Here is a 13,291-nt window from a genome sequence, read left to right on the forward strand (position 1 = left end):
TTTCCTTACAGGGAGTCTACAACTAATGGTGTACTACAAGGATCAGTCATGGAACCATTGCTGTTTGTCATAGATGGATAAGAATGTTGGTCGACTGATTAGTAAGTTTACTCCCGACTCAAAATTGTTGAAGTAGTAGGTGGCGAAGAAGATTGTGAAAGGATAATAGGAGCATAGATCAGTGGGATGTTGGCTGAGCAGTGGTAGATGGAAATTAATTTATACAATTGTGAGGTAATGCATTTTTGAACATCGAAAAAAAGATATACAGCGAATAGTAGTGATCAGAGGGACTTGCGTGTAGCTCTTTGAAAATCATGACACAGGTAGAAACAGCAGTGAAGAAGGTATTTGGTACTTTAAAAGCCAAAACATTAAGAATAAGAGTTGGAATGTCATGTTGAAGCTGTATAAATCATTGGTCAGAATGCAGCTGGAATATTGTGTGTAGGTCTGGTGACCTCATTACAGAAAGGATGCAGCAGCATTAGGAAACTGCAGAAGAGTTTCACTAGGATGCTGCATGAAATGGAGGGGTTACTTAGAGATTGGATAAGATGAAGGGTGACCTTGCAGAGGCTTTTAAAATTAAGAAGGACATAGTTGGCATAGATAGGCAGAATGTTTTTCTAAGGTGATGGAATCTAAAACTAGAATCATTGGCTTAAGGTTAGGGAAGAAAATTAAAGGAAACTGGAGAGGCAAGATTTTCCACAATGACAGTGGTTGTTATGTGGAATGAGCTGCCAGGGGACTGGCAGAGTCAGATACAATTACAACGCTTAAAGGGGATTTGGACAGGAGTAAAGAGATACAGACCCAATGCAGAAAATTCAATTAGCATAGATAGGTATCACAGTCAGCATGGACAAGCTGGGCCAAAGGGCCCATTTCTGTGCTTTACAATTCTATGATAGTATGAGAACAGAAGTCAAGAAAAATGGGGATGATAGCAGGGTTTTTCCAATACATTTATTGAAATTGATGCAGTTTTCTCAATACTGTCACTGAAGGATAGCGCAGAGAGAAATTGGAGGGGACCATAGCTAGATCCATGGAAACAATCACATTAATGATCTGGAAATAGGAAGAACAGGCATTGTTGTTGAGTCTGGTTTTGAATGGATAGTAAAAAAATCATTGTCAATATGGTCGCACCCAGTCCTAACCTAGTGGAGAAGTCTTGTATGATAGATGTATAAATTTTCATCAAAGTCTTGGATGAGGTTGAAAGAAGCATTTTGTTACTGTAAGAAGCAGAAATCAAAATGTAAGAATTCGTATACATGGGAAGACAACTGGAAATCCCAAGAAAATTGTGAATTCAGTGTTTAGCCATATGGAATGTGTTTCGAAATTTTGATCCAGTAGTTAAAGGAAATTCACAGAGGGTAGGCAGGGAGTGGAGACAGGCAATCAGATAGTCTCAGCATTCACACATTCAAAGGACATTTATTATCAAAGTACATATACAGAATACAACTTGAGATTTATCCTTCCATGGGCAGCCATGTAACAAGGAAACACCATGGAACCCATTCAAAGAAAAACTTCAAACACCGAATGCGCGAAAGAAAAACAAATTTCCCAAATGACAAAATGGAAGTGAACAACACATAGAATATCAACATCAAAACAGGAGTATTGAGTTTGGTACAGTTCAGGGCCGTGCTGGTAGCCGACTGCAGGCTGCAGAGACCGTTTTCACCAAAGCGCCCCAGTCCGTATTGATCAGCCTCATCAAACAGTTCAAGAAAAGCAAATAAAAAGAGTAACTGGAATCCAGAAACATGAAACTCAGTTCCCCAAAAGGACTCCACAGCCATGAGCCTTGCCGATCAATCCTTGCAACATGGATCCCAAGACTCCTGCACTTTGTTTCGACAGCAGCTAGTGAGAGGGAGAGTAAGACCAGTTAACAGATTGTCATTCGTGACAATTTTTCACACATTACTGGAGAGGATTTTGTTGAAATCTACTCATAGATTATGGGCATTGCTGACAGGGCTGTCAATTAATGCCTATTCTCAATTTATCTTAAAAATGTCATGAGGAGCTGCTTTCTTGATCCGATGCAAATATAGTAAAGTTATTCCCATGGTAGTATTTGATGAGTAGTTCTAATATGTAGACCCAGCAACGATGACAGGAGGAGGGGTTTGCTGTCTTGAGGCAAATTAGGTTGGATAAATCCCCAGGACCTGACAAGGTATTCCCTCGGACCCTGTGGGAGGCAAGTGCAGAAATTGCAGAGGGCCTAACAGAGATATTTAAATCGTACTTAGTGATAGGTGGGGTACGGAGGATTGGAGGATAGCTAATGTTGTTCCACTGTTTAAGAAAGGCTCTAAAAATAAACCAGGAAATTATAGGTCAGTGAGCCTGACATCAGTAGTGGAAAAGTATTGGAATGTATTCTAAGGGACCAGATATATAAGTATTTCAATAGACATGGACTGATTAGGGATAGTCAACATGGCTTCATATGTGGTAGGCTGTGTCTAACCAATCTTACATTGTTTTTTTGAGAAAGTTACCAAGAAAGTCAATGAAGATAAGGCAGTGCATATTGTCAACTAGGACTTTAGCAAGGCATTTGACAAGGTCCTGCATGGGAGGTTGGTCAAGAAGGTTCAGTCGCTCGGCATTGAAGATGAGCTAGTAAACTGGATTATATATTGGCTTTATGGGAGAAGCCAGAGGGTGATAGTAGATGGATGCCTCTCTGACTGGAGGCCTGTAACTGAGTGGAGTGCTGCAGGGATCACTGGTTGGTCAGTTGTTGTTTGTCATCTAACTCAATGATCCTTATAATGTAGAAGATTGAGGGGAGATTTGATAGAGGTATACCAAATTATAAGGGGTATAGATAGGGTAAATGCAAACAAGCTTTTTCCACTGAGGTTTGGTGGGACTACAACCAGAGGTCAAGAGTTAAGGGTGAAAGGTGAAAATTTAAGAAACTCAGGAGGGGAAACTTCTTCACTCAGAGGGTCATGAGAATGTGGAACGAGCTGCCAGCATATCTGGTGCATGCAAGCTCGAGTTCAGTGTTTAAGCGAAGTTTAGAAGGCTACATGGATGGTAGGGGTATGGAGGGCTATGGTCCCAGAGCAGGTTAATAGGAGTAGGCAGGTCAATGTTTGACATGGATTAGATGGGCATGTGGCCAAGTGATTTAGACGTTCGTCTAGTGATCTGAAGGTCACTAGTTTGAGCCTCAGCTGTGGCAGCGTGTTTGTGTCCTTGAGCAAGGCACTTAACCACACATTGCTCTAGTGTCTGTGCGAGGAGTGGTGCCCCACACAGACTTCCAATCTGCGCCTTGTAAGGCATGAAAATGCCCGACGCAGACCTCTCAAGGTCTGAGTCGATGTTCCCTCCCTTCCGATGGGCTGAAGGGCCTGTTTCTGTGCTGTACTTTTCTATGAATCTATAACATGGTTAAATTGATCAGAAAATTTGCAGGTGACACCAAGTCTGGGGGGTGAGGAAGACTATCAGAGTTTGGATCTGGAACAGTTGGAAAACGGGGCTGAAAAATGATGTATGGAATTCAATGTCGGCAAGTGTGAGGTGTTGCAATGAGGAGTGCTGCAGACCAAAGCAATCTGGAAATACAGGTCCATAATTCATTGAAAGTGGTGTCACAGGTTGATAGGGTCATAAAGAAAGTTTTTGGCACATTGGCCTTCATAAATCAAAGTATTGAATATTGGAGATATTATGCTGAAGTTGTATAAGACATTGGTGAGACCTGATTTGGAGTATTGTGTGCAGTTTTGGTCACTTACCTACAGGAAAGATGTAAACAATGTTGAAAGAGTACAGAGAAAATTTACAAGTTGAAAGAGTACAGAGAAAATTTACAAGGATGTTGCCAAGTTATAAAGAAAGATTGAGTAGATTTGGACTTTATTCCTTGGAACATAGAAGATTGAAGAGAGATTTGATAGATATACAAAATTATGTGGCGTATGGATGGCGTAAATGCAAGCAGGCTTTTTTTTACTGAGGTTGTTTAGGACAGCAACTAGGGTCATGGGTTAAGGGTGAAAGGTGAAAAGTTTAAGGGGAACATGAGGGGAAACTTCTTCACTCAGAGGGTGTTGAGTGTGTGGAATGAGCTGCCAGTGCAAGTGGTGTATGTGAGCTTGATTTGAACATTTAAGACAAGTTTAGATAGGTTCATGGATGATAGGGGTATGAAGGGCTATGGTCCCAGAGCAGGTCAATGGGAGTAGGCAGGTCAATGTTTGACATGGACTAGATGGGCTGAAGGGCCTGTTTCTGTGCTGTACTTTTCTATGATTCTATAGCTGTGATATTCTTGCAAATGATGTCCTTAAACTCTGTAGCAGAAATCTTGAATTATGCCGTCTTGAGTAGCTGCTGCAGACGAGGGTGCAGGAGATGAACAATTTTTAAGAAGATGGCCTGTAGCTGAGGAAAAGAAAAGCAGGATTACTTTCGCAAATAGGCGTGTTCGATTAAAGTAAATGCTTTTGGTGGATGAGATCAACGCATAATATAGATTGATCTGATCTGCACAGATCAGGAGGTGAATACTGTATCCTCAAACGTCTGTGTATGTCAGCTGTGTGTTTTGGTCATACGTTAACAAAGTCAATAAAACTCTGAAGCGGAATTGCCAGGGAGTGAGGTAGTAATGGTAAAAACAGACATGGGCCAGGTAAAAGAGGCGTTGAGAGCTTAATTGAATCAATTGCCACATAATCGTACGAAAGCTCAACAGGTGATTTTTTTAAACAGCCATATTTTTGCTAAAACCGGACAAATGAAATTTGAGGTGGGTGAATAGAGATAGAAGAAAGCAATAAGTGATAACCTTGTTAATTAATATATAAAATGTGTTTCCTCAACAGATGCAGAAAAAAACAGCTTAACAAAGTATAGACTATCTCATTAAAAATAAGTAGCAGCCGTATGGTTCAATCCTGGCAATAGTTCCCGTTGCGCGTTACCTCGATTGTCAAAGCTGAGGAGCGATGGGTCGTGGCTGGCGCTTCCGAGGGACGAAAGACAGAGAGAGCCACGACGGCGAGTGAGACTTTCCAATGACAACTGCGCCTGCGGGTCGCCATCTCACGTGATCTCCAGCCAACATGGCGGTACCTGAGGATTAGGAGGAATCGGTCGCCCACCGTTCCATCGGTGTTCCCATCGCTGGCACCGACGACCAATAAATCATGCGCGAGGACAGCAAAACCAAAAACATGTTCTTGACTCGCGCACTGGAAAAAATCCTAGCTGACAAAGACGTGAGGAAATCCCAGCAATCCCAGCTCCGTAAAGCCTGTGAGGTGGCTCTGGGTGAGTTTTCGGGTTGGCTGGCAATGGAAATAGGGAGGAGGGGGAGGGAGAGTTCCTGCAGAATATTTGGTTTGACATGTATTCAACTGATTCCTGATAATTCTGCCCCATCATGTCAGTGGTATTAGCCAGGGTGACTCCAGGATAAATGTGGCTTGGAGAATAAAGTGGGAAGGCCTCCTATTCGCTTTCGAGAGTTGTTTTTTTCACTTCCGCTGTTGAAACTGAGTAGACACGGTGGTTCCGAGAGGCGTCAGATTTGAAGCGACAATTTACAACCTGCAGGCTTTAGCGACATGAGACGATATATTATAGGCAATAGCAGTTAATCTAACATTGCTGTTTTTGTGCATGGAAGAGGTTGCTAAATCATTTATATGACACCTCATTGGTATTTGGTTTGTAACTTTGAATTCACACTGATTAGTATCATTTAAGCCCCCACCTGGCTTTCAAGATTTTATTTCATGTTTCTTGGATATGGATGTTTCTCAATCCAACATTCATTTTTGACCTCGTTGTTTTCAAAATAAGGAAGAAGTCAACCACGTTAGTAGGTTACAGGTCTCATAAACGGTAGCTGTCCTTCCTTAAAGGGTGTTGGAGAAGACCATATGTTTTTATGACAATTTGGTAGTTTCATTGTTAATTTGTTAGCACCAATTTTATTAAATTACAAATTTAAACTTCTCTAAGTTTTCTTTTCTTGGCTTGGTTATCTTTATTTTTGTGAAAAAATTACACAAAATCCAGGGCAATTGTTCTGGTAGTTTATTCTATGCAATTTTTTGAGAGTTTGCATTTTCTTGGTTTTGTGATGACTCTCAACTGAGCTGTGATACAAGAATATTGAGGTAAGATGTGAAGTAACTTGATTAGATTTGTTGTCACTAGTTTAGATGATGTGAAATTTGCAGCAGCAAAACATTGCAAAGGTGTAAAATTACCATAAATTACAAAATTAGTCCGGAAAAAAAATGGAATATGTTCATGTACTGTTCAGAAATCTTGTAATTGACTGAAGTGATGAAATTGTATTTACAAAGGGGAAAATTTGTAAATTCTACAGATCAGAGAGAAATAAAATGTTGGAAATGTGCAGCAGGACAGGCAGCATCTGTGAAGAGAAATATTTCAAGAGTACCTTTTATCAAAAGTAGGAAAAGTTAGAAATCACTGATGTTTTGAGTTGCAGGAATGTAGAATAGTGAAGAGATCAAAAGGAATTCCAGTATTATTATCGATTCCAAGGGAGAAAGAATAACACAAATAGTGCTGAAAATAGAATAGTGAAGACTCATTATTTACACCTCAACAGCATTTAACTTGGATTAACTACAGCATTATCATCATTATTCACTGTAATCTCTACCATCAAGGACATCTTCAGAAGCTGGTGCCTCAAGAAAGAGGCATCCATTGTTAAGAACCTTCACCATCTAGGACAGGCCCTCTTGTTATGACTATTAGAGAGGATGTACAGGAGCTTCAAGATCCAAACGCAATGATTTAGGGACAGCTTCTTCCACTCCTCCATCAGATTTCTGAGTGGTCTTTTAATCCATGGAAACAACCATGTTATTCCTCTTGTACAATTTATTTATTTTTGTAATGTATAGATTTCATATCTTTGTACTGCTACCACAAAACAACTAATTTCATGTCTTATGTCAGTTGTAATAAATCTGATTTTGAGGCCTTTTAAGCTTCTATGGTTATGACTTTAAGTAATTTTTAATATCATGGTCTTAGTTATGCTGTTTGTATCATTTACACAATTAGTTACTTAAAGCATTGTCCCTTGGTTTGAGTGGGAGTAATTTGATGTATTTGCATACCTATAGTTTCCAACTTGTTGATGACAAGTTTTAGTCATGCTGCTTTGATGTGATGCTTATGCTCGTCTGTATGTCCCGATTCCATCGAAGCACAACGTGTTATGCAAAAGCTCTTTGAAAGCTTTATTGGTCATATTCCTTCCCTTGTTTCAATGTTGGCATGCACTTGAGTTTTCACTCCTCCTTAGATTCACAAACAATGATATGATTCTTCTGTGAACAAGATGGGCTGTGTAGTTTCAGATTTCATTTGCTAAATACAAACAATAATGTTCTGCTTTTTGCTGATGACCCCACCTTTATATCATGCCCACCAGCTTAACTTTATTACTTGCAAAAAAATTGTTTCCGTCTCAAGTTTCAGTGATTTTTAGGATCTAATTTTACTTGCACCTTTCTCTTAGTGGTACCTTTTCTCCCCCATGATTCTTCTGCTTGCCCTTCAATGATAAATCATTGTGATCATTGCATTTAACACCATTGAAAGTGCTTGTTTGGCAATAATTTATCACATACCTCATCCATTTGTTTGCTTGAATACAATTTGATTTCCTTGGTGTAAAAAAAACAGGGTATCTTTGACTTTGATGCATTAGGTAACTGAAAATCCACAACACTGTGATGTACCTTTAACATAGGAAATCGCTGCTTATCTTCTACCTTCCTGGTCTTTTTCAAAATCTTGTATACTTCAATGAAGTGCCATGTCATCTCTAGAGTCAATGTGGTGAATGTTGATTTCATCACCAGCAAATCAAACTTCTTATAGCATTACATATGGAGTCCAGAAATACATGAGTTGTGCCATGGCCTTGTAAATTTCGTGAATATGCCCCTATTCTTACTTTCTGCCCTTGTATCATATACTAACCTTTTAGTTCATGTTCTGTATGCCACCTTCAGGCGTCTGGTGCCAATATCATATAGCACCCACTTATTTCTCACCATTTAAAAAGAAGTTTTCTTATCAACTCCACTAAGGTGTATAACTTGTATTTTACATCAGATTCCACCTACCCCAAAACTAGAATGTTGGTATCATATTGCAACTTCTCTTTCTGAACTGGCATTGTTAACTCATAAGCTTGGATATGTACAACTGTCTTTTCATTGAATTTAGTGTCAGTTGTCAATAGCTGAGGTCCAGGATTTGAATCTATTGGCACCCCATAAGCTACACAATGACAATCTGAAAATGGCACCTATAGAACTTCTGTGGTTTATTTCCTTTACTTTGTTCTTTGTCCATGATACATTTTCCCAATTTAAAGGCCCTTATTTTTAAAACACACAAAATGCTGGAAGAACTCAACAAATCAGCAGCATCTATGGAAGGGAATAAACAGTCAACATTTCTGGCTGATGCCCTTCATCAAGTCTGGAAAGGAAGGTGGCAGAAGCCAGAAAAAGGTAGGGGGCCAGAATAAGGTATGCGGGAGTGGAAGGAGTACAAGCTGGCAGGCGATGGGTGAGGCCAGGTGAGGGGGAAGGTGGGTGGAGATGAAGTAAGAAGCTGGTAGGTAAAGGGCCGAAGAAGAACCTAATATGAGAGGGTAGTAGTCCATGGAAGAAAGGAGGTGATAGGCAAGTAAGAAGGGGCAGAGTGTGTGACTGGAATTTCCCCACTAATCTCCCTCCTGGCACTTATACCTGCAAGCATAACAAGTGCTACACCTGCCTTGACGACTCTTCCTTTACTAGTCGGAATCATCCATTGTATTCATTGCCCCTGTTGCGTCCTGTACAACGGTGAGACGTGGTGCATGTTTGGGAAGCGCTTTGCTAAGCACCTTTGTTCTGATGGCTGCAGAATCTCCTGGTGGCTACCCATTTCAATTTGACACGTCTGTGGTCTCCTCTACTGCCACGGTGAAGCCAAACTCAAGTTGGAGGAGCAACACGTTATATTCTGTCTGGGTATCCTGCAACCTGATAGCATGAACACTTTAACTTCTGATATTTACCTCCCCCACCCCTTCTTTTTCCATTCCCCATTCTAGTTTCTATCTCGCTCCATCTCTTCTCTGGTGCCCTGCCTCCTTCCCTTTCTTTCAAGGTCCACTGTCCTCTCTGATTAGTTTCCACCTTTTTCGGCTCTTTACCTCTTCAACCTTCACAATCGGCTTCTTACATTACTCATCCCCCCTTCACTCGCCCACCTTCCACTTTTCCTAGTCTCACCTATCACCTGCCAATCTGTATTTCCACTCCTCCGCCAACCAACTTGTTTTGGCTTTTGTCTCCTTCCTTTCCAGACTTGATGAAGGGTCTTGGCCTGAAATAGACAACAGACAATAAGTGCAGGAGTAGGCCATTCGGCCCTTCGAGCCAGCACCGCCATTCACTGTGATCATGGCTGATCATCCACAATCAGTGTCCAGTTCCTGCCTCATCCCCATAACCTTTGATTCTGCTATCTTTAAGAGCTCTATCCATCTCTTTCTTGAAAGCATCCAGAGACCTGGCCTCCACTGCCTTCTGGGGCAGAGCATTCCATATATCCACCACTCTCTGGGTGAAAAAGTTTTTCCTCAACTCCGTTATAAATGGCCTACCCCTTATTCTTAAACTGTGGCCTCTGGTTCTGGACTCACCCATCAGCGGGAACATACTTCCTGCCTCCAGCATGTCCAATCCCTTAATAATCTTACATGTTTCAATAAGATCCCCTCTCAGCCTTCTAAATTTCAGAGTATACAAGCCTAGTTGCTCCAATCTTTCGAAATATGACAGTCCCGCCATCCCTGGAATTAACCTTGTGAACCTACGCTGCACTCCCTCAATGTCGACTGTTTATACTCCAACATAGATGTTGCCTGAACTGAGTTCCTCCTGCATTTTGTGCATGTTGCTTAAGATTTCCAGATTTGCAGAATGGCCTTTTGTGGGGTCATGCCTTTTGGAAATCCAGACTCCTGTGCTTACATTGTTTGCCCCTTGCAGATTCAATTGTCAAAAATATAATTACCTTTGTCAGGCACTGTTTTCCATTCATAAAATGACTGTGACTGTATTTAACTGTTATAATTTAAAAGTGCAAGATAACCAATCAAGTGCTTTATCAGAAAACACTGTGCAGATGCTGGAAACCTTTATCTGTTTTCCAGCCTTCTGATGACAATGATCTATGTCATGTTAATTGAATAACTTGGTTCACTTCTGTTTCTGTTACATTTCTTGCATTTTCTGCAGTGTAGACATTGAGAGTAGAACATGCTTAATTTTTTTTGTTACTTAAGTGTAATGTATTCCTTTTTAATCTAATTATAGATTTTATTCTAATTTTAAAACATTTAAATTTGCTATTTTTTATGATCCACTTTCCTTTGGTCATTATAATTATTTCATTATTTTTTCCCCCCCATTGGTAAGTTGATATTCTTGCCAATGTAATAAGCTTTAAATCTATTACAGTTCTTATTTAGGCCCATTTTGATATCTTTTGTGGAGTTTCCTCAATAGACTTTAAACAAAATCTGTGAACATTTTGTTACCTAATGGTAAATCTTTTAATCTTGTTTCCCAATCTGAACCGATGTACCACTTGTGTTTGTGTAACTAGCATTAAATTCAGTACTTATTGTTTTATGTGTCTCTCAAACAGCAGAGAAAACTTAATCATATTTAATCACCTCTTGTGAGAAGTCAGTTAATTCTTTCATTGTGTTCAAAGATCTAAAAATATTGCCTCATTGGTTCCTTGACGTGTTGCTGCAGGAAACATTTTGAACTTCTAACTGAAGTTTATGATGCCAATTTCTCCTGCCCTGCTTTGATAAAGGTTGAAGTCATCTGGAATTATGACCTCCTCTGCAAGTGGCATAGCACTGATAAACAAGTGTTATTTTGTGCTTATCACCCCCATACTGATTCTAATTGACTTTTGATTTGAGTCATTCGTCATTACTGTCCTTGCAACAAATTTGAAGTGTATCCCCACCACATACTCTTTGTTGTTCCATTCTGAAAGTCAAGTATCCTTCCTATTCCTAGTTTGATCGTAGTGTGACTGTATTCCTTCGTAGCTATTAATTCAAATTCATTTATTCCTATTTGCCTCATCTGTTGATCTATTATGCCATAAACATTTGTGCATTCTGATTAATTTGTTTTTAAAATTTCTCGCTCTCTCCCACTGAAATTGATACTGATTCCTGAATTTCTATTACTTTGTCCATGGTACTGCTTCCAGCCTCACTCTGCTTATTTTCCAAACTTGTACTTTACTCCCCAGTCCTTTGCTTTCTCTTTAAATCTAGAATCACCCTTGCTCCCATCCCACTTCTAAAATTTTAAAGTCCCTCTAGTGTCTCAGATATCAAATTGTCCAGTATGCACTTGCTTGCTTTTATTAAACTCAGTGTTTGTGAAATATTTTCTGTGAAGATATTTCTTAAATAATCTATTGTATTTTGCTATTTCCAATTAAATTTTATAAGTTATTCCCTGCCTTTTTAGGACCTGGATTCATTTGAGTTACTCTTTTTTAAAATATTTTCTGTTTCACCTTCATAAACTTGTATCACCTCACTTGGACATGATTTGCTGGTTTTTAAGATTCTCCCAACCCAACCTTTCCTTTTGTAATCTAATTCGATTTTCAGTTTCTTGCAGTGGTAGATGACGTATCACTTGCGATTTATGTTTGACAATGAGGACATACTTCTTGAACTATTTGCCATTGTTTATCATTGCTTAATCAAGTTTATAGTTCATACTGATACAATGAATTCAAGCTTGGAATTTTTAACAAATTTGTCGCTTCAGAATTTTTTTTATTATGATATGATAAATGTTGATATTTTTCATCAGGTTACCTCATCACAAAATTGTGCAAGTTAACTGTAGCTAATGACGTGATGAAATTGAAAGTAAATTGTTAGTTATTTTAGTTATATATTTCTCTATGGAATTGATTTGAATTTATTTGAAGTTTGTCCTCCAAATTACTCTGGGCAATTTAATTTAGGTGCTGTGCTGAAGACTGAAGTTCTTCATGATACATGTTGTAAGCTCTATATAATTCATGATGAATGCTCTTCAGCAGTGTAGCTTTTGTCGGAATCTCAATAAGCATTCCTGCTCAATGTTCTTCGTTCTTGCTTTCCCTGCTCCTGCACTAATTTGGCTTCATGTACTTTTGAGTTAAAAATCATTCTTCACTGCCGGAATAATAAAGATTAGCTTTGTCACATATACATCGAAACAGTGAACTGCTTTGTGTCAATGACCAGCACAACACAACCTGAAGGTGTGCTGGGGGCAGCCTACAAGCGTTGCCATTCTTTTGGTGGGACTAGGCAGAAAAATGGTTCAGCACAGCCAAGAAGGGCCAGAAGGCCGGTTTCTGTGCTGTAATGTTCAATGGTTCTGTGGTGCTAACATACTAGCCTGAACCGGTACATCTTTTGAAATGTGGGAGGAAACCGAAGCACCTGGAGGAAACACATGCCATATTGGGGAGAAAGTACAAACTCCTTACAGACAGCAGCAGGAATTGAACCTTGATCTTCTCATCACTGGTGCTGTAAAAGGCTACGCTAACTGCTATGCAACTGTGCCGTCATCTTTTGTCTTCTTTCACTTCGAATTAGAAGGAAAGGGGCTTAGAGGGTAGAACGTATATGAGGGGGAGTTATCTGACGCGAGGGAAAGATTTAAGGAAGGTTGTTGAATCAGGAGAGAGGAATCCCTGAAGCTGTGGGGACTGAAAGGACAATGACAGCTCAAGAAAAAGAATATGCACAAAACTCTGTCTTTGTGTGGATTTCCTTAAAGTGTATATGTACAGACTGTCTGTCCATACATTTATCTACAGTTGCTTGGTCCAGGTCTTTGCCCTGTCAAGATCGTGTGGTTTCTAACTACGCAGCAACCAGAGCTCCACTTAATGTAATTCATTCAGGAATCTTCCTCTGCTTGGAATAACTGGAAGCATTTTAATTTTTTTCCCAAATGATTGCCTAAGAAGAAGACAAACCCTGCTAATTTCGTTTTTTCTCTTATATCTGTCCTCTAAAGATCAAGTATTCCAGAATATTTTTCAAACTTTGGTAACAGGGCCAAGTGTTCTACCTCTCTGTTCCGTTAGTGCGTCATGGAATTTTTATAAAGTGTCT

General features: G+C 39.7%; 1 protein-coding gene and 1 long non-coding RNA gene across 2 annotated transcripts in view; one reads left to right on the forward strand and one right to left on the reverse strand.

Annotated features, from left to right (window-relative positions):
- Positions 1–1,436: 1,436 nt before the first annotated feature.
- LOC140186443 (uncharacterized) lies at positions 1,437–5,276 on the reverse strand. The gene is made up of 2 exons (XR_011882868.1): positions 4,986–5,276; positions 1,437–1,890 (listed from the first exon to the last, which is right to left on the reverse strand). It is a non-coding gene; the product is annotated as an uncharacterized lncRNA (long non-coding RNA).
- The window catches only part of LOC140186428 (brefeldin A-inhibited guanine nucleotide-exchange protein 2-like), a 146,686-nt gene continuing 138,487 nt past the window's right edge, over positions 5,093–13,291 (forward strand). The window contains exon 1 of the mRNA XM_072240701.1: positions 5,093–5,334. Coding sequence (XP_072096802.1) covers positions 5,211–5,334 — 124 coding nt within the window. The 5' untranslated portion in view covers positions 5,093–5,210. The remainder of the gene's footprint in view (positions 5,335–13,291) is intronic.

The sequence above is a fragment of the Mobula birostris genome, chromosome 2, assembly GCF_030028105.1.
Source record: "Mobula birostris isolate sMobBir1 chromosome 2, sMobBir1.hap1, whole genome shotgun sequence".
Lineage (NCBI taxonomy): Eukaryota > Metazoa > Chordata > Chondrichthyes > Myliobatiformes > Myliobatidae > Mobula > Mobula birostris.